We start from the raw sequence: 21759 nt of genomic DNA on the forward strand, positions 1-21759 counted from the left end.
AGAGTGGAAAAATCTATGAAAAACATTTAGTTTTTAATACTGATTTCACTCCTGCATGTAATAGGTGTTAGGTACAATAAACATTCTTTCTTCCCCCTCTGTCTAACATCATTTTCCTTTCATTCTTTTTATCAACAGATCAAAGTCAAATGCAGATTTGAGGGAGTAAACTCTTAATGTCTTACATTAGCACAGACAGGCACTTTTCTTTATTTAAACACTATTTTCTGGTTCCTGTGGCAAGGGTTATTTTCTTCTTCTATTTGTTTTTCCCCAGTGTCCTGGGTTTTTTTGTTTTCTGATGTTGGTGAATTGACTGTGATGAGTCTGTTGTCAGAGTTCCCTTTTCCTGTAGGCTGGTCCGTCATGTGAAACAGCTTTTTTTGCCCTGCATGCCACCTTACAGATCATGCATTTGACATCTCAGGAGCTTACAAAAGCCTTCCCACCAGGAGGATTACATTAAGGAAATTACTTGACTGGATTCACTTAAAACTTCAGAAGGTGGAAGTATGGTCGATTCCTGTGGGAGAACAATTGGGAAAATATGGATGTATTTTTTTTCCTAATCAAGAAAAGCGGGTGAGCAAAATAGAGGCATGTGAATTGTATAAAGGTACAGCAACTAGCATTTTCAAAAATTCAAAGGGTTTTGCAAATTCCTCATGTTTTCAAGAGTCAAAGCAGCAAAATTTTGTGGGACCCTCTCCCCCTTCCCACAAGAGAAGAGATGATTCCAACACATTTGTTTCTGAAGAAAATGATTGCTTCCTCATTTGGCTTGACATCACTAAAGGACCTGGTTTTCAGAACAAGGTATACAGTGCACTAGCAACACTGCTTAGACCACTAAACATAAGTAATGAAAAGAAAAAGCAGGCATCAGGCTGGCTTGTTCATTTTTCTTTGGACTTTTCTCCCCGTTTTCGAGACCAACTTCTGCTAAACTGATTTAGGGAAGAGAAAGAGAACGCTCAACTATTCTGGCACAAACATTCCTGACCTATCTGTAGACTTTCTGTAACTTGCTAGCCACATACTTCCTATCAGGAGTGTTAAGTGTGTTGCCTTGAAAAGACCCTTGCCAATTGCTTATTGAAAAACTATGAAGACAGCGTTAGTAATAACTCTAAAGAAGACTCTCAAGCATTGGTAACAGAGCCCTTGTTAAACTGAGATTTTCAGATAATTCCAATTTTCTTATTGCAAGTAAATAGTTGGGATTTATGAGCGTTTATTTTTGTGAAAATTAAAATGCTTAGTAAATTGAAAAAAAAATAACAGCAATTCTTATGGTGACACTTAGTGAGGGATAAAATTAAAGCAGGATAATAACATCTCACCCCGACTTTCCTACCTCAGCTCTTGGATATCCTGGTCCCTCCATGTTATCTCTGCCACTTAGGTGTCAAGCTCTAGCCTTGTGACACTCAGTCTGGTTATTTGTTCTTCATAGGTGGTTGCTTTTATCTTTTACCTTGTTCCTGGGAAAGAAGGATGGAAACCGGCATATATTAAGTGTCTGTTATGTAACAGCCTAGTGCCTTCATTAGCAGTTGTCATCTAATCCACATGCAACCTTATCCCCATTCGATAAATAAGAAAGCTGAGGTATTAGATGGCTTATCTAAGGCGTGCATCTAGAATGTGATGGCAGGATTTTGAATCTGTGACCATAGAGCTGTCTAACTCAGAATCTCTTATCATATCCTGTAATATGTTAGACACCCCTCCCCCTACTTCTCTATATATTATACTGCCTCCCTGGTGGGCTACCTTACATACAGGTCAAAGTTTCCTAGAGAATGAGAGATTGGGGGGTACTAGCATCAACACAGTATCAGATTATTCAATATTATTGTCCATTTAAACACTTTTAGCAAAAACTCTAATAATTAAAAGTAAGAATCGGGTCTTTCCTGGCATCATCCATCACGCTTCAGGGCTTATTTTTTGTTTATGAGAAGGCCCGACACATAGGGTCCTGGAGTCCTCTGTGCTTGTCTTGGTACTGCTTTCCTTCTGTGGACTTTTCCTCTACCTTTCTAGCCTGTTCGTCCAGCTGTGTTGATGTTCTCAGAACATCCTAGTATACATCTTTTATCCTGTCGCTGGACCAAAAGGTATTTTCTCATTCTACCTCTATTATACCTATATCCTGCCATTTTATCTGTATGTATCATTTTATTTGTTTCAATATATATTTTTGCTAAAAAAAAAATATATATATATATGCATATATATATTTTTTAGCAAAAAAGAAAGAAAGGTACAATTTTAAAACTTCCTTAAACATTCATAGCTATATTTCAGTACAGGTAGCTTTTATCTAAATTTTAAAAACACAACAATCATTGACATGAAAAGAAGAGTGATTTTCTCATGTAGTGTTTATTCATCTGGTTTTATCAAGGTTCCAAAACCAAACCTGTTGCCATTGAGTCAGTTCCGACTCCTAGAGACCGTATAGGACAGAGTAGGAGACTCCTATAGGGTTTCCAAGGAGCAGCTGGTGAATTCAAACTGCCAACCTTTTGGTTAGCAATCGAGCTCTTAACCACTGCACTGCCAGGGCTCCATATCAAGGTTAGGAGCCATCTAAAAGTGATGTGCTATGACTTTTTTACTCCTGTGTTTTGACAAGAAAAACTTTATTGGTTCTTTCAGAAAGCTGCTGCAATGTATCCTGGGTAAGGATAGTGTTACACAGTGTTTAAGGCACAGACTGTAAACCAGAGTACCAGGATTTGAATCTTGGCAGATTAGTAGATCGTGTAATTTTGGTTAGGGTATTTAATCTTTCATTAGTTTCTTTTGGTGAAATAGCACCTACTTCATAAGGTTGTTTTGAGTATTACATTGGCTAGTGTATAGTGCTATCATGAAGATAATATCTCCGTAAACTTTGTTTTCATCGTGACAAGGTAGACTCTTGGCTTTCATACTTCCCTACCACCAAAAACCCTCTAGCTGCACTCCATAGACCCAGCCACCCTGCCTACACTTTCAAGCTCATTCCTGATTCTTAGTTTTAAATATTATACCTCCATTCTTTTACTTAACTATCGTTTACTAATACTGTAGCAAAGATTGGGTGACTGCCAGTTGAAGGCGAAAATGAAACATAGGCTAGACACTAGAAGACGTGTAGAAGACAAACGAGAGAGGAGAAGAATCTACGAAAGAGGGAAGAGGGACAGATGGTAGAGGTTAGGGGTGTGCCAGGAACTTGGTCGTGTTTTAGGCCAGCTCTGTGGTACCTTTCTAAATCACCTGCTGTACCATATTCGGTTAGAGGCCTTGGTTTGCCAGTCCCTGGTTTATATTAAATTATAAGTGGTATTTTATATTTTAATTATGTTGAAGAAGAATAAAAAAAAATCTATAAAATGTTATTAGATCTTGTGACACCCCAGAAGGTGGCAAACCAAACAACATTGTAGTTCGTGTTTAGTTAAGTAACTGAAGCATAGAATGGTTAAATAACTTGCCTGTCACTTAACATTGACATAGAGATGAGCTTTGTTCACATGGAGGTATAAGAAGTAAATGATTATACTGTGTTATGTAGGGTTTATTTCCAGGTAAACTCATGAGAAACTTGGCGAGTTGATATTTAGGAGGAGAACAAATAAAAAATGTACGTAAATTTCCTTTGCGTAAGTCATTTCATTGTGTTTTAGTGTATCCGTAAAGCACATTAACTATAGATTTTAGGCTCCTTGAGGACAGACATTTATTTTTACAATTCTTTTTATCGCACATATTTCCTCATAGGTGTTCCGCAAACATTTAAGTTCTGCCTCTTCAATTGTTTGTGTGACTAGTTTGCTGGATTTCATGATGATGTGATATTTAGCCCTTGAGAGTGCACCTCTTTTTTTTTTTTTCTTAATCATCAGTCAAGATGCTATGGACCAATTTACTTCAAATTGTTTTACTTACTTAATCTTGTAAGTTTTGAAGTTCAAAAAGTCAAGCATAAAGGAACCAGAGACTAGGATATATTCTGAAGGCCTGAATATATGCACTGATAAATATGAGATCATTTCCCACTGAGGGATTTCTGTGTACGAGGTAGTAAAGAGGTTACATAAGATGCTTCATGCACAGAGAGCAGAGGTTAAAACAAGTGGTCCTTATGGTAAATGTACATTTTATAATTATTATGCTCTCTGCCCACCTGTTACTTATTCTTTTGGCAGCTGTGGAAGTTCTGCCTTCTGACTTCTTGTCCCAGCTCTGAGCTCCTCTCAGGGAGGGGAGTTGTCACTATCAGTAGTGGGAACAGAAAATAGGGAGATGGGCTTCTAGTACTGTTTGCTTTTCTTCTCTCATTTGGATTTATTTCCCTCAGAGCTCTAAATGAGTTTCATAAGATGGGTTCTGAGGTACAAGCGCACAAGTTCCATAAATTCTGTAGGCTGATAATTTAGCTTTAAAATCATTTCCAAAATCATTATGTTCTATGAGTGTGTCGTGGATTGAAATGCGTCCCCCCAAAAATATGTGTCAAATTGGCAAGGCTGTGATTTCCAGACAAGATGTCCTTTTCTAGTGATTGGTCTTTCCTGATGACATGTCAAGAGTAAGCAAGCCAAAGTCTCTCCATCCTTGCTTTTGAGGAGCATTCTTGTTGTATTTTTTCTAAGATTGGTTTGTTCATTCTTCTGGTAGTCCACGGTATGTTCAGGTACTCTTCACCAGCACCACAATTCAAATGCCTCAGTTCTTCTGTCTTCCTTTTTTATTGTCTGGCTTTCAGCTGCATATGAGACAATTGACAAGCAACCATGGCTTGGGTCAGATGGACCTAAGTCCTCAAAGTGACATCTTTGCATTTTAAAACTTCAGAGAGGTCTTTGGCAGCATATTTGCGCAGTGCAGTATGTCATTTGATTTCTCAACTGCTGCTTCCATGGACATTAATTATTGATCCAATAGAGTAAAATCATTGGCAACCTCACTTTCTTCGTTTATCATGGTGTTGTTTATTGGTCAGTGTGCAGATTTTTGTTTTCTTCATGTTCAGATGTAATCCATACATCTGAAGTCTGTGGTCTTTGGCCTTTATCAGTAAGCGCTTCAATTCATCTTCATTTTCAACAAACAAGGTTTTGTCATCTGCGTATTGCAGATTGTTAATGAATCTTCCTGCAGTCCTGATGCCATGTTCTTCTTCATATAGTCCAGCTTCTCTGATAATTTGTTCCACAGACAGACTGAATAAGTAAGATGAAAGGATACAATCCTGTCCCACACCTTTTCCAATTTGGAACCATGCAGTATCCCCTTGTTCTGTTCTTGATCTGAGTACAGGTTCCACATGAACACAATTAAGTGTTTCTGGAATTCCCATCCTTTGTAATGTTATCTGTAATATGATCCCCAGTTGAATACCTTCACGTAGTCAATAAAACACAAGTAAACATCTTCTGGGAGTCTCTGAGCGGTGTATATGGTTAACGCACTCAGCTGCTGACAGAAAGGTTGGAGGTTCAAGACCAACCAGAGGCACCTCCAAGGAAAGGCCTGGCAATTTACTTTCAAAAAATCAGCCATTGAAAACCCTGTGGAGCACAGTTCTCTGATATACGTGGGGTCACCATGAGTCAGAACTTCTCGAAGGTAACTGGTAACGTCTTTCTGGTATCTTCTACTTTTGGCCACAATCCATCAGACATCAGCAATGACTGCACTTATTCCACATCCTCCTCTTCTTTTTTTTTTATTTATTATACTTTAGATGAAGGTTTACAGAACAAACTAGCTTCTCATTTAACAGGTAGTACACATATTGTTTTATAACATTGGTTAACAACCCCATGACATGTCAGTGATCTCCCTTATAGACCTTGGGTTCCCTATTACCAGCTTTCCTGTACCCTCCTACCTTTTAGTCCTTGCCCCTGGGCTGGTGTGCCCCTTTAGTCTCGTTTCTTCCTATGGGTCTGTCAAATCTTTGGATAAAAGGTGAACCTCAGGAGTGACTTCATTACTGAGCTAGAAGGGTGTCCAGGGGCCATACTCTCAGGGTTTCTCCAGTCTCTGTCAGGCCAGCAAGTCTGGTCTTTCTTTTTGAGTTAGAATTTTGTTCTACATTTTTCTCAGCTTTGTCTGGAACCCTCTATTATGATCCCCGTCAGAGCTATCAGTGGTAGTCACCAGGCACCATCTAGTTATACTGGACTCAGACTGGTGGAGGCCATGGTAGTTGTGGTCTGTTAGTCCGTTGGACTAATATTTCCCTTGCGTCTTTAGTTTTCTTCATTTTCCCTTGCTCCCAAAGGGGTGAGACCAGTGGAGTATCTTAGATGGCTGCTCATGGGCTTTCAAGACCCCAGACACTACTCACCAAAGTAGAATGTAGAACATTTTCTTTATAAACCATGTTATGCCAGTTGAGCTAGATGTTCCCCGAGACCATGGTCCCCACAGCCCTCAGCCCAGTAATTCAGTCCTTCAGGGACTTTGGATTTGTCCATGGAGCTCCTATGACCTTAACCTGGACAAGTTGTCCTGGCTTCCCCAGTATTGTGTACTGTCTGATCCTTCACCGAAGTTACCACTTATCTGTTGTCTCTTTAGTGTTTTTCCACCCTCCACCCCTCCCCTCCCTCCTAACCATCAAAGATTGTTTCTTTTTGTGTGTAAACCTTTTCATGAGTTTTTATAACGGTGGTCTCATATGATATTTGTCCTTTTGTGATTGACTTATTTCACTCAGCATAACACCCTCCACATTCATCCATGTTGCAAGATGCTTCACAGATACATCATTGTTCTTTATTGTTGCATAGTATACCATTGTGTATACCTACCATAGTTTGTTTACGCATTCATCTGTTGATGGACATCTAAGTTGCTTCCATCTTTTTGCTATTGTGAACAATGCTGCAGTGAACATGGGTGTGCATGTATCTGTTTGTGTGACGGCTCTCATTTCTCTAGGATATATTCCTAGGAATAGGATTGCTGGATCACATGGCGTTTCTGTTCGTAGCTTTCTAAGGAAGCACCATGTTGTTTTCCAAAATGGTTGTACCATTTTGTATTCCTACCAGCAGTGCATAAGAGTTCCAGTCTCCCCAAAGCCTCTCCAACATTTGTTATTTTCTGTTTTTTTGTGGGCGTGAGATGGCTGTTGGTTTTGTATAGATGCTCTTTATTACGTTGAAGAATTTCCCTTCTGTATCTATTTTATTGAGAGTTTTTTTTAATCAGGAACGGGTGTTGGACTTTGTCAAATGCCATTTCTGCGTCGATTGAGATGATCATGTGATTCTTTATGTGGTGGATTACGTTGATTGCTTTTCTAATTTTGAACCATCCTTGCACACCTGATATAAATCCTACATGGTCTCGGTGTATTTTTTTTTTTGATATGATGCTGCATTCTGTTGGCTAGAATTTTGTTGATAATCTTTGTGTCTATATTCATGACAGATATTGGCCTGTAATTTTCTTTTTTTGTGGTGCCTTTGCCTGGTTTTGATACCAGGATTATGCTGGCTTCATAGAATGAATTTGGAAGTATCCCTTCCTTTTCTATATTCTGAAATAATTAGAGTACTGGTGTAAGCTCTTCTCTGAATGTTTGGTAGAATTCTCCAGTGAAACCACCTGGGCCAGGGCTTTTTTTTGTTTGGAGTTTTTTTTTATTACCCTTTCAATCTCTTCTCTTGTTATGGGTCTGTTCAGATTTTTGACGTCAATTCGTGATAGCTTGGGTGGATAGTGTTTCTAGAAATTTATCCATTTCCTCTAGGTTTTCAAATTTGTTATAGTTTTTTATAATACTCTGTTATGATCCTTTTTATTTCAGTTGGGTCTGTTGTAATGTCCCCCATTTCATTTCTTATTTGGGTTATTTGCGTCCTCTTCCGTTTTTCTTTTGTCAGTTTGGCTAGTGGTTTGTTGATCCTTTCAAAGAACCAACTTTTGATTTTGTTGATTCTATTGTTTTTCTATTCTCTATTTCATTTATTTCTGCTCTGATCTTTATTATTTCCTTTCTTCTGATGGCTGTAGGCTTCTTTTGCTGCTCTCTCTTTGTTTGAGTTGGATAGCTAATGCTTTGATTTTGTCCCTTTCTTTTTTGATGTGTGCATCTGTTGATATAAATTGACCTCTGAGTACTGCCTTTGCTGTGTCCCAAGCTTTGGGTATGATGTGTTTTCGTTCTCATTTGATTCTCAGAATTTTTTTATTCCATCTTTGATTTCTTTTATTACCCAGTGGTTTTTAAACAGGGTGTTATTTAGTTTCCATATAATTGATTTTTTTCCCTTGCTCTTTCTGTTGTTAATTTCTTCTTTGATGGCATTGTGATCAGAGAAGACTCTTTTTGTTATCTCAACATTCTGGATTTTGTTGAGGTTTGCTTTGTGTCCTAAGGTGTTGTCTATTCTGGAGAACATTCCATGTGCTTTGGAAAAGAATGTGTACTTTGCAGCTGATGGGTGGAGTGTTTTATATATGTCTTTGAGTTCAAGTGGGCTGATTGTGGCCTTTAGCTCTTCTGTATCTTTGATGAGTTTCTTTCTACATGTTCTGCCCTTTACTGAGAGTGGTGTGTTGAAGTCTCCGCTATTAAAGTTTGTGTTATGTATTTTGGAGCCCTGTCATTGGGGGTGTAAATATTGATTATGGTTGTGTCTTCAAGCTGGATCATCCCTTTAATTGTGATATAGTGCCCTTTGTCTTTTATGGTGGATTTTGTTTTAATGTCTATTTTATCTGAGATTAGTGTTGCCTGTCCTACTCTTTTTTGCGGGCTGTTTGCTTGATAACATTTTTTCCATCCTTTGATTTTTAATAAAATAATGTCCTTGTTTCTAAGGTGTGTTTCTTGTAGACAGCATATTGATGGATCCTTTTTTTTTTTTTTTTCCATCCTGTCACTCTCTCTTAGTGGGTGCATGTAGGCCGTTTACATTCAGTATAATTATTGATAGGCTTGAGTTTATTGATGTCATTTTGTAGTGCTGTTTTTTTGTTGTTGTTTTTTGATGCTGACAATTTCTTCATTTCTCTCACTCTCCTGTGCTGAATTCCTTTCATTTGTGGGTTTTTTTTTCTTTTTTATATTTTGTTTTTACTGAGACTTTGTTTTTCTTCTTTTGATCAGTGGGTTTGTTAACTTTCTTTGTGGTTGCCTTGAAGTTTACCCTTATCCTCCTAGGTTTGACCCAGTCTGTTATTACTTGATATTGCCTTGCCTTCCTCTCCATTAGAAAGTTCTATACCTATGCCGTTTATTCCCTCTTTTATTGTTCTGACATTGTTATCATTTGCAGATTAACCTCTCTGGTTCCCTGTTGTAAATCTTTTGGTTTGGGATAGTCCTTGAGAGTTCATTTCCTAGGTTCGTATCTGGCTGATGCGATCTTGTGTCCTAGATTCAGGCTGTTGTTTGATGTTGTTTGTTCTCAAACCAAAGGACTCTCTTTAGCAGTTCTTATAAGTTTGGTTTTTACATATTCCCTTAATTTCTGTTTATCTGGAAATATCCTAATTTTACCATCATATTTGAACGAGAGTTTTGCAGGATATATTACTCTTGGTTGTCAGTTTTTTTCTTTGAAGGTTTCATATATCTCATTGCCTTTTTGCCTGCATGGTTTCTGCCAAGTAATCAGAGCTTAGTCTGTTACTCCTCTGTATGTGATTTTTCGTCTTTCTAGAGCCGTTCTCAGGATTCTTTGTCTTTTGTTTTAGTGAGTGTGATTATGATATGCCTTGGAGATTTTCTTTTGGGGTCTATCCTATATGGGGTTCATTGAGCTTCTTGGACCGTCAGCTTTTCATCATTCATGATATTAGGGAAGTTTTCTGTCAGCAGTTCTTCAGTGATCCTCTCTGTGTTTTCCATATTCTCTCCCTGTTATGGAACTCTGATCACTTGCAGATTTTTGCTTTTTTATCATATACCACATAATTCTCAGCATTTCTTCATTTTTCTTTGTTCTGATTTTTCCTCAAAGTTGTATCCAAGTGTTTGTCTTCAGTTTCTCTGATCCTGTCTTCCATTGTTTCAGACTTGTTCCTCAGCCCTTCTATGACACTGTCCATTGCTGAGAACTAGGTTATCTTTTGGATTTCTAATCTTTTTTTTAATGATTTCTGGTTGTGAATTTATTTTGGCATTTTGTTCCTGTATTAATTTCCTGAATTCTTTCATTTTTTGGTATGCTTTTCCTATGAATTTGTCTATTTTTTCCTCATTTTTGTCTGCTTTTTGCTTCAACTCATGGATAGCTCTGAATATTAGAGATTTGAATTCTCTATCAGCTAGTTCTACTGCCTTTTCTTCTACTGGAAAGTCATCTGGTGTTTTATTTTGGATGCCTACTGGAACCATTCTGTTCTGTTTTTTTTGAATATGTTTTGATATTGTCTACTATCTTCAGGACATTCAGTAGTTGCTTTCTTTGTTTATCAATTGTAGATTTGTTTGTTTCATCCCAATTTTTTGTTTTATTTGGTTATGTCTGAGCAGGTGGGCTGTGCATCTTTGTTGTTTGCTCATCTATGGACATGATATTTTTTACCTCCTTATCAAATGGTCAGGGCCAGTCGCTCACCTATGGTGCAGCAGGGCAGGTCCAGCAGAAGAGGAAGGGCTGGGAAGGGTTTTTTGAGGCACATACTGGGGCCAAAAAGGTGAGCCCAGGGTCAGTGCAGAGCAGGTTCCAGGAGGCCGTGCCTGTGCTGCTTGGGAGTATAATGTTCAGCACACAGTACAGATAGCAGGAGGGGGGGGGGAGGGCAAAGTTCTGATGTGTGGAGCTAGGTTGGGTATGGAAAAGGAGAGACAAAACAGGAGCAAAAAAAAAAAAGTGCTGAGGAAGCCTGCTATTGGAGTGTAGAGACAAGAAGCTGAGAAATGAAGAAAAACAAAAAGGAAAAAAAATAATAATATAAATGCCCACAGGGATCCCACCAGTGTGGCTGCGCAGACTGGGGAAGTGGCTCCTGAGCCTCACAGTACAACCCGGCTAGAAGGGGTGAGGATACACAGCTCCAGGTGTTTAGGAGACAGGAAAAGAAGGTAAGTAGAAAGAGATGAGAAACCAAGAACTGAAGAAAAGGAAAAAGGAAAAAAAGAGTAAAAAAAAAAAAGTCCCCAGGGATCCCACCAGTGTGGTAGCACGGACTGCAGAAGCTGTTCTCCAGCTGAGCAGCACTTCATAGCTTGTCAAGAAGGAGCAGAGGTGGCACACGGTGTCAGGTGTTTGAGAGATAGGAGGAGGAGGTAAGAGGCAGGGAAGGAACCAAAAGAGGCCGAAAAGAGCAACACCAACAACAAAGAAATGGCAGTGAAGAAGCCAACCAGTGTGTGTGGCGCGAATCCACGTGGCACGGAAGTGCTCCCTTCTATGCTGCAGTCAGGGCCTGCTGAGAAGCAGCAGATCAGCTGTCCGGCAAACCAAGAATCAGCCTGCTGAGAAGCTTCGGGTTGGCCCACCAGGAAGCAGTGAATCAGCCCTCCGGATGCTGGGAACCAGCCCTCAAAGAAGCCGAGAATTGACCCACTGGGAAGCAGCAAATCGGCCCACCAGGAGTTCCTGAATTGGCCTGCTGGGAAGTAGCAAATTGGCCCTCTGGGAAGACGGGAATTATCCCGCTGAGAAGCTGCAGATTGGCCCATCAAGAAGCAGCAGATTGACCCTCCAGAAAGGTGGGAAATGGCCTGCCAAGAAGCTGTGGGTTGGCCTGTCAGGAAACAGTGAATCTGCCTTCTGGGAAGCCCCAGATTGACCTGCCAGGAAGCAGCGAATCGGCCCACCAGGAAGGCATGAATCAGTCCTCTGGGAAGCCGGGAATCTCCCCACCGGGAAGCTGCGTTATCAGTCAGCCAGGACACGGTAATGGTTGATCAGGGGGAGGCAAAGTGGGGGATGGGAAAGCATGTCTCACTGGTTACCGGGTGCTCTGTCTTCTGCTGGGAGCTCCATGAATCTGCTTTCCTATCCTCCCTGTCTGCCGATCTCCAGCAGGTGGACCTGTGCTGCATTAGCTGATAGGGGACCTCCTATCACAACTCTCCTCGCTCTCTGTTCTCTGTCAGTTTCTTATTTGGTGGTTGGTTGAGTTCTTTATCTCTTCATTTAACACTTAGGGTTCCAGGATTGTTGTTTGTCTCTGTTTACTTGGTTTTTCAGGCCTTTGCTGTGGAGGGATGGCATGGTGCTTCTGTCTATAGCACCATGTTGGCTCCGCCTCGCCCGTATCCTCTTCTGAATCTGGCTTGAACTTCTAGAAATTCCCTATTGATGTATGACTGAGTTGTTTTTAAATAATCTTCAGCAGAATTTTGCTAGCATGTGATATTAATGGTATCGTTTGATAATTTTTTCATTTTGTTCGATTGCCTTTGGGCACAGATATGGATCTCTTCCAGTCAGTTGGACAAATAGTTGTCTTCCAAATTTCTCGACATAGACAAATGGGTGCTTCCAGCATTGCATCCGTTTATTGAAGCATCTCAATTGGTATTCTCTCAACTCCCTGAACATTGTTTTTCCACAGTGCCTTCAGTGCAGCTTGAACTTCTTTCTTCAGTACCAACAGTTATGGATCATATGCTGCCTCCTGAAACGATTGAACATCAGCCAGTTCTTTTTGGTACAGGGGCTCTGTGTAATTCATTCCATCTTCTTTTGATGCTACCTGCATCATTCAATTTTTCCCCCATAGAATCCTTTTGTAATGCAACTCGAAGTTTGAATTTTCACTTCAGTTCTTTCAGCTTGAGAAATGCTGATCATGTTCTTCCCTTTTGGTTTTCTAACTCCAGGTCTTTGCACCTCTCATCTTAATGCTTTACCTTGTTTTCTCAAGCCACCCTTTGAAAGCTATCACCTATCTGTCGTTCTGTTGTACTGTGGTGACTTGTGTGTTCTTATGATGCTGGGAGTGATACCACCAGTATTTCAGATACCAGCACAATTACCCATGGTGAACAGGTTTCAGTGGAACTTCCAGACTAAGACAGACAAGGGAGAAGGCCTGGCAATCTTCTAAAAATAAGCCAATGAAAACCTTATGGATCACAGCAGAACATTGTTTGAAATAGTGGGAGTTGAGCCCCTCAGGTTGAAAGTTACTCAGAATATGACTGGTTAAGAGCTGGCTTCTCAAAATAGAGTTGATCTTAATGACATGGATGGAATAAAGCTTTGGAACCTTTATTTACTATTGATGCATGGCTCAAAATGAGAAGTAACAGCTGCAAACTCCATTAGTAATCAGAATGTGGAATGTATGAAGTATGAATCAAAGAGAATTGGAAGTCATCAAAAATGAAATACAGTGAGTGCTTGAAGATTGATATCCTAGGCATTGTCATTGTTAGATGCAATTGAGTTGGTTCAGGCTCATAGCGACCCTGTGTACTGCAGAACGAAACACAGCCCGATCCTGCGCCATCCTCATAATCGTTGTTATGCTTGAGCCCGTTGTGTCCGTTTCTCTCTCTGAGAATCTTCCTCTTTTTCGCTGACCTTCTACTTTACTAAGGCATTCGTGAGCCGCAGTTGACTGGTATTTGCGATTTTGAATCATTCATATGGTCTACTATGCCGGGAGTGTTGAAGAACAACATTGCGTTCATCTTTAAAAAGAACATTTTGAGATCTGTCCTAAAGTACAGTACTGCCAGTGGTAGGTTAATATCCATATATGTACAAATATGTGCACAAATCACTAATGCTAAAGATAAAATTGAAGATTTTTACAACCTGCTGCAGTCTGAAATTACTCAAACATGCAATCAAGATGAATTGATAATTGTGATTGGCATGCAACACAGGAGAAAAGTGTGGCAATCTGTGCTGTGATTTACAGCCTTGGAAACCCTATTGGGCAGTTCTACTCTGGCCTTTAGGATCGTCTCAAGTCGGAATTGACTAGATAGCAAAAGGTAGAATACAGAAGTTGGAAACAACAAAGAAGGATCAGTAGTTGGAATCTACGGACTTGGTGATAGAAATAATGCTGGTAATCACAGGATAAAATTCTGCAAGACCAATGACTTATTTATTGGAAATACTTTTTTTTTCAACAGCACAATCAACAGCTGTACACGTGGACTTGCCAGATGGGTTGCACAGGAATCAGATTGACTACATATGTGCAAAGAGACGATGGAGTTGTTCAATATCAGTCAAAAAAAAAAAAACAAAAGCAGGGGCCGGCAGTGGAACAGACCATTAATTGCTCATGCACAAGTTCCAGCTGAAGCTGAATAAAATCAAAGCAAGTCCAGGAGAGCCAAAGCACAATCTCGAACACATCCCACCTGAATTTAGAGACCATCTCAGGAATAGATTTAACGCATGGAACACTAATGACTGAAGACCAGGAGAGTAGTGGGAAGACACCAAGGACATCATACATGAAGAAAGCAAAAGGTCGTTAAAAAGTCAGGAAAGAAAGAAAAGACCAAAATGGTTGTCAGAGGGGTCTCTGAAACTTGCTTTTGAATGTAGAGCAGTTAAAACGAATGGTAGAAATGATGAAGAGCCCCGAACAGATTTGTTTACATATACACACATAATCTTGTTTTCTGGGCCATTTGAGAGTTGGAGCCGTGAAGCCCCTTTACCCCTGAATACTTCAGTCTCTTACAGAACCGCAATCCAGGTACAATGATCAAATTCAGAAAGTTAACACTGATAAAACTAAATCAAATCTGCAACTTATTTAGCTCTCATCAGTTGTCCCAATAATGTCTTCTATAGCAAAAGGGAAGATTAAGAAAAATTCTGATCCATGATCCAATTTAGAATCATGTGTTGCATTTAGTTTTCATGTTTCTTTAATCTTCTTTAACCTGTTACAGCTCCTCGGTTTTTATCTTTCATGACTGTGACATTTTTAAAGAACAGAGGCCTTGATTTTATAGCCTGTCCCTCAATTTGGATTTACCTGATGTTTTCTTGGGATTAAGGTGCCTGACTTCTAACCAGAAGGTTGGTGGTTCAAATCCAACAGTGGCCCTGAGGGAAAAAGATGTTGCAGTCTGCTTCTGTAGAGATTTACAGCTCTGGAAACCCTATGGGGTCACTATGAATCACTGACTGCAGTGGGTTTGATTTGGTTTGGTTCCTCAGGATTAGGTATGAGTGAGACATTTTTAGCAGGAATACCACAGTGAGATCATATCAGGGACATCTGATGTCTGTCCAGTTACTGGTTGTCTTAGGCTGGGTTCTTTAGAGAAGCAAAACCAGTGCAGCATGTAAGCATATATAGACAGATTTTTATAGAGGAAATGGCTCAGGAGATTAGAATCTAAAAAGTCTGAAGTTCATGGGTCAGGCTGGAGACTTCTCCTGACTCACATAGCTGCAAATGCTGGCAAATGCAAGATCAGAAGGTCAGATAGGAGGCCTCTGGCTCACAGGCTGTAGAGGCTGATGGATCCCACTATTGGCAGATAAGACAGCATGTAAGCTGCTAGCTCAGGTCCCAAGAACTGGAGGTCAGATGAAGAGGAGCTAGCCACAGGATCCAGAGCAAGCAGAAGCCAGTGATTCTTGCCAGAAACTCCACATGTTGGATGCAGGCCACACCCCCAAGGAAACACCTTTCAACTGATTGGCCGCTCACAACAGATCTCATCATGGAGGTGATCACATTGTATCACATCTCATTATGGAAGTGATTATGTAATTATAAAGTTGCCAGACCACTGAGGATCATGGCCCAGCCAAGTTGACACACAGCTTCAACCATCATGCTGGTGATGTTAGCTTTGATCATTTGATTAAGGTGGTGTCTGTCTATCTGATTTCTTCGACAAAGTTATTATTTGTACCCTAGTAAAAAGTATCTGTGGGAAGATACTTAGAGACTGTGTAAATCCTGTTGCTCATCGAACTTCTATACTCTGCTTTTGACAACCATTGATGATTTTTTTTTTTTTGGCTGAATCAGTTATTAACTATTACAAATGCCAAATGGTGATTTTTCTAATTTAATCATTCCTTTTACATTGGTTAACTGTCTGTTATTTTATATAAACCCAAAGTCCATATCATTGATACTCACAGGGTACCTACTGGCTATGAGGAGCCCTGGTGGCACAGTGGTTAAGAGTTTGGCTGCTAAGCAAAAGGTCTGCACTTTGAATCCACTAGCCACTCCTTGGAAACCACGTGGGGCCGTTCTACTCTGTCCTTTAGGGTCGCTATAAGTCAGAATTGACTAGACAGCAACAGGTTTGGTTTTTTTGGTACTGGCTATGAATTGTCATGCTATATGATAGAAAAAATTCATTCAGGAAAGAATATCTACCTAGTAAAAAAATACTTGGAATTGAACTTTAAAAAGTACATGTGAGAGAGGAATTTGGCTACGAGTTATTTCAGGAAGATTTTTTGTATGCGTGTGTAAAGAGGTCAATAAGAAGAAGAGGCTATTAGAAAAATCCAAGGCTTACAAAGAGTAGATTTGAAGAAAGGACACAAAAAAGAACAGATAGAACTGCAAGTGGACTAAAGTAGTAGGTGGCCAACAACTTCTATCTCAAAAGCTTTTTTTTTTTTTTTCTTTTTTAATTATAAAACTCAAATACAGGCAGTCCCTGGGTTATGTGAGAGTCATTCCTTGCTGTGTCTTTAAGTCAATTTTGTAGGTAAGTCGGAACAGGTGCATGCAGTTCTTACTTAGCGTTTTCAGTGATTTAAAAGCTGCACGTGCTGCAGGTGAAGCTGACTGTGATCAAGAATTTGTTGTGTGTAGGGGTTTCAAAGTGAGGGCAAGTTTACATAACATCAAAGGGCAGGTACGAGTTGCCAGTATGCCGGGTGTTCGTGTTCATAACCAGGGGACTTCCTCTACAGAAAACTACACAAAAACAAATGTATGTGCATTATTACAAGGTGGGTACCTTGTAACTACCACCCAGGTCCAGAATGGAAGTTTGTCAGCCTCCTCAGAAGCCCCTCCACACACCCCATTTCAATCCCAACACCCCAGCCTCAAGAGGAGCCATTCTACTGATTTTTATAGTAATAACTTTCTTCTGTTTCGTTATAGCTTTATCACTCACAAGGGCAATCTCTAGACACTAGAGATTTTTTTTTAATTGAAGTATTCTTTTTAGTCTCTTTTTATCTACAGGTTACACTCTGTCCCTTTCTTTTTCTATAATTTATCTGTTGTAGAACCTGGGACATTTGGCTTGTTGTAATTTTCCTCAGCCTGGATTTTGCTGGTTGTCATATTCAGTAATATTCATGATTTAGTTCAGCGTGTTCTTTCTTCTCTGTATCAGTTGGCAGCTGAATCCAAAGGCTTGCTGAGACTCACGTTTTCTCCTTTGGGCAAGACTACAGGTGGTGCTTGCTGTGTCTTTCATCAGAAGACATATAATGTGGGTTGTCTTTCCTTTTGTGATGTTAGCAGCTATTGCTGCTCAGTTCCTAGATTCACTAGTGCGTTAAGAATTGCAAAATGATGATATTCTGTCGTTTCTCCTGCTTCTCCTCTTCTAGTATTTGATTATCCACTCGGTTCATGTAGAAAAGTCTGGATGAAGGCTTGATTCTTTGCCTTTAGTAACCAGCTTTCAAGCTAATGCCTTGGTTGTCTATCATTTGAAGATGATCAGTTTTTTTTTTTTTTTTTAACTATCATTGTGAGCTCAAAGTTTTCAGACATTAAGCTTTTTTGTATTACAACCGTACCTTCTGTTTTCTACACTAAGAATCCTGGTCCTCAAGGATACAGGTGATGATAGAATTAGTAGGTCACATAATTATTCATTTACTTTATTGCATATTATACACACCACAGACTTAGAATAATACTACTAATACTATCTCCACTAATGTAATTACTAAGAATTTTAAAAAATGTTACATGTTCTATTCCTGCTTTTAAAAAAAGTCTGACTGTATCTACGTCGTCTGAGCATAGGACTATTACTTTCTCACCTCTCTCCCTTTAACAGTCATTTAGTCTCAGTTCTACCCGTAACTAATGCTCATCATTAGTCCTCAGGTTGACATCTCTCCGGTTATTTTGGTTGTTTGAAACTTATTCTCTAGTGAATTCTCCAGGAAGTGCTCATGGCAACAATATTCCCTGAGTCCTTGTATGTTAGTTAGTTGTGCTGGATATGAAATCCTTGTCTCTTCTTTTCCTTTCTTTGAATGTCTTAAATATGAAACTGTATTAGAATAGCCTCTTCAGGAAAATTATTAGATTATTTGATCAAATAATTGGATTACTTGAAAATTTCAAATAGTGTACACACTGTTTTGGAAAGCTGTTTGAGGGCTTTAAAAGAATGAAAGAAAGGGAAAAACAGCTGGGAGAACAGTTATATGACTACAGACCAAAAACAGAGACATTGATTTTACAATTTCCAAGGTAAATTACATGGTCTGTCTTCTGATTGATCCAGTGTGATACAACTACAGCAAAAGCCTTAGGAAAAAAGCATGGAGAGCAGTGGCGGGATGGCATTAGAACAGACTTACAGAGATTTATCCTTTATTTCCTTCATGTTTGTATATGTGTTTATGTGTGTTAAGATGATATGTACTGTATTACTTTTATATACAAATGATTCTTTACCTTGTACTTAACTAATGGTCAACCTAATAAAGAAAATAATTAAAACTATTTGACTATTTGCTTTAATGTAAAAAAAAAAAAAAAACAGCATAGTTTCATGCTGTCCAGAACCTGGAGTCAGAATTTGAGAAAGTTTTATTTTTTTTTTAATTTATTTTAAATTTTTTTATTGTACCTTAGATGAAGACTTACAGAACAAACTAGTTTCTCAATAAACAGTACACATATTGTTTTATGACATTGGTTAACAACCCCATGACATGTCAGCACTCTCCCTTCTCAACCTTGGGTTCCCTATTACCAGCTTTCCTGTTCCCTCCTGCCTTCTAGTGCTTGCCCCTGAGCTGGTGTGCCCCTTTAGTCTCGTTTTGTTCTATGGGCCTGTCTAATCTTTGGCTGAACGGTGAACCTCAGGAGTGACTTCATTACTGAGCTGAAAGGATATCCAGGGGCCATACTCTCAGGGTTTCTCCAGTCTGTGTCGGACCAGCAAGTCTGTTTTTTTGTGTGTGTGAGTTAGCATTTTGTTCTACATTTTTCTCCAGCTCTGTCCAAAACCCTCTATTGTGATCCCTGTCAGAGCAGTCAGTGGTGGTAGCCAGGCACCATCTAGTTGTGCTGGACTCAGTCTGGTGGAGGCTGTGGTCCATTAGTCCTTTGGACTAATCTTTCCCTTGTATCTTTAGTTTTCTTCATTCTTCCTTGTTCCCAAAGGGGTGAGACCAGTGGAGTATACTAGATGGCTGCTCACAGGCTTTTAAGACCCAAGAGGCTACTCACCAAAGAAATTTTGATTTTTGAATGAGTAAAGTGTCATGATAATTAACTAATTTTTAATTTTTTTTTTATCTGCCCTAAGATCCTTTCTTGACAAAGGGAACATCTTCTTGATCTAATCCTAAATGGAGCCCTGCAAGCATAAAATTTAAATAGTAGTAATGCCTTCTTCTAAACAATAGTTTTTTTACTCGGGAGATAAAATTTTTCAAGAGGTTTTTGGAAAGAGAATACCTACTATAAAGATTCTTTTTATAGCCACTGAGTAGCTATTGGAAACCCTAGTGGCGTAGTGGTTGTGTGCTATGGCTACTAACCAAAAGGCCGGCAGTTCGAATCCAGGCACTCCTTGGAAACGCCATGGGGCAGTTCTACTCTGTCTTATAGGGTCGCTTTGAGTAGAAATCAACTCAACAGCAACAAGTTTTTGGTTTTTGAATAACTATTGTTCTTTTCGTCCTGATTTTGGTTCTCAAGTTCAGTTCTTTGGAGGGTTGTTCTTTTTATTATTTTGCAAATGGCTAAATCTATTAGGACAGTACTATACATTTTCACATAGGTAATATTAAGTACTAAAAATGTATGCATAGAAACCAGGGGACTTTAGTAAGAAAGGTTACTAGGACCAAAAATATATTAAATACATGACATAAGATTTTTTTTATAAGACTTTATTTTTTTTTCTACCCAGGTTAACCTCCATTTCTCAACATGCTTTCTGTCATTAAGATGAATTGAATGTAGATTTCAAATAATGTTCTTTTTAAGTGATAGGATATAGACTGATAAGCAGGAAAAGACTAACCATCTACTTAGCATTATATTATGGGTCTCATAGGTAAGGTTTAGAGAGTTGTTACAAACTGTAAAACCCAAAACCCATTGTCAAGTCAATTCTGACTCATAGCAACCCTACAGGACAGAGTAGAACTGCCCCATCAGGTTTCCAAGTCTGTAAATCTTTATGGAAGCAGACTGCCACATCTCTCTCCCTTGGAGCAGCTGGTAGGTTCAAACCACTGACCTTTTGGTTAGCTGAGCACATAACCACTTTGCCACCAGGGCTCCAATTCCAAACTATATGTTACTTAAAACTTTCTGATTATTTCTTTCCGATTAAGACTTCAAGTATTTAAGGTTGAGGAAGGCTGTAATGGACCCTTTAAATATGTAGAGAATATAAGCAGTTTATTTAGAATTATTACTCATATATATCTCTTTTGCTTATCAAGTTTTAGTAATGATTGACCCTGGAAATCTCATGTTAGAGCTCCAACTTTAATAGTTTTTTTTTTTTTCGCCCCCAGCTGGGACCAAACAAAATCTAAATGAAAATATTTTGAGAATTGTTTAGTTGGGTATCTTGCATTTAAACTTACCTGATCTTTTACCTTAATATATTTATTCATCTGCTTTTCACATTGGTTTATCTGACATACATGCAGAAAATGTAATTAGAAAATTATTTCAATATAGTTCTTTTATTGAGCACTATTCCACATGATTATAGGTTGTCAATTTAAAAAATAAACTTCTCAGGCCCTTTATTTACTTGCCATGTCAGTTATATAAAAAGAAATAGATGGAAAACTTCCAGGGAGCAGACAATGAGGCAGTATTCCAAAAGATTAAGAATTGGGGATAATATTCTACTGCAGTTCTAACCCTCAGCTTTAATACTCCATTAAGGTGTACATGGTCTTCAGTTTGAATCCTAAATCCTGTAGATTTATATAGAAACTGAAATAATCATATACTGTCTTTGGTCGAGGAAAAAGTCAAGGCATTGAGTAATACAGATTTAAATATCCTTTTATCAGCAAAAAATGCATTTCCCTATGTTCGCGTATTTGTTTTGATTATGTGTTCAGAAATTCACGATCCTGGTAGTGCTTATGTAATTTCTGTCTTCACTTTTGAGTCAGATTCTATTTTAATTCTTACAATGACAACGCAGGTCTATCTGGAAAGCAACATCCCCCTTCCTTTCTGAAGAAGTTGTTTAACTTCTAGTTCATTGTTTAGAAAGGGCAGTATTCTATTTTATAAAACAAATTATATAAATTAATAGTATCAAGATCAGTTCAGGTTTAAAGAAAGCTTAGTATGTATGAAAATGAGTCTTCAAAACTGTTAGAGTAATTATTTACATGTCCAAATACCTTAATATACAAATCCTTTTTAAAAGAAGTTTTCTCACATTTATAAAATTAAATTACATACAATTATCAGGAACACTTCTGTGAAAATAGCACTCATATTACTCTTGGGTAAGATAGCCAAATTCTGTTGATCAAGTAAAAATCATTGTGCTAAAAAGTAGTCATTTTTTTGTACAATGGGAAAAGAAGTTTGGATTTATTTATTAACTCTTCTTCTCTTTTTGCC

General features: G+C 38.8%; 1 protein-coding gene across 10 annotated transcripts in view; it reads left to right on the forward strand.

The window, feature by feature from the left end:
* Window positions 1-21759, forward strand: part of DCUN1D2 (defective in cullin neddylation 1 domain containing 2) — a 54820-nt gene that overhangs the window by 20585 nt on the left and 12476 nt on the right. For 6 of the 10 annotated variants that reach the window (XM_023552674.2, XM_023552673.2, XM_023552675.2 and 3 more), the window contains 2 exons: window positions 407-582; window positions 677-816. The exons of 2 other annotated variants lie outside the window; for them this stretch is intronic. In XM_023552674.2, coding sequence (XP_023408442.1) covers window positions 407-582; window positions 677-816 — 316 coding nt within the window. Of the gene's footprint in view, window positions 1-406; window positions 583-676; window positions 817-14071; window positions 21754-21759 lie in introns of those variants that run through there. 2 more of the 10 variants (XM_064268635.1, XM_010593601.3) reach the window with 2 other exon arrangements.

The sequence above is a fragment of the Loxodonta africana genome, chromosome 15 (assembly GCF_030014295.1).
Source record: "Loxodonta africana isolate mLoxAfr1 chromosome 15, mLoxAfr1.hap2, whole genome shotgun sequence".
NCBI lineage: Eukaryota > Metazoa > Chordata > Mammalia > Proboscidea > Elephantidae > Loxodonta > Loxodonta africana.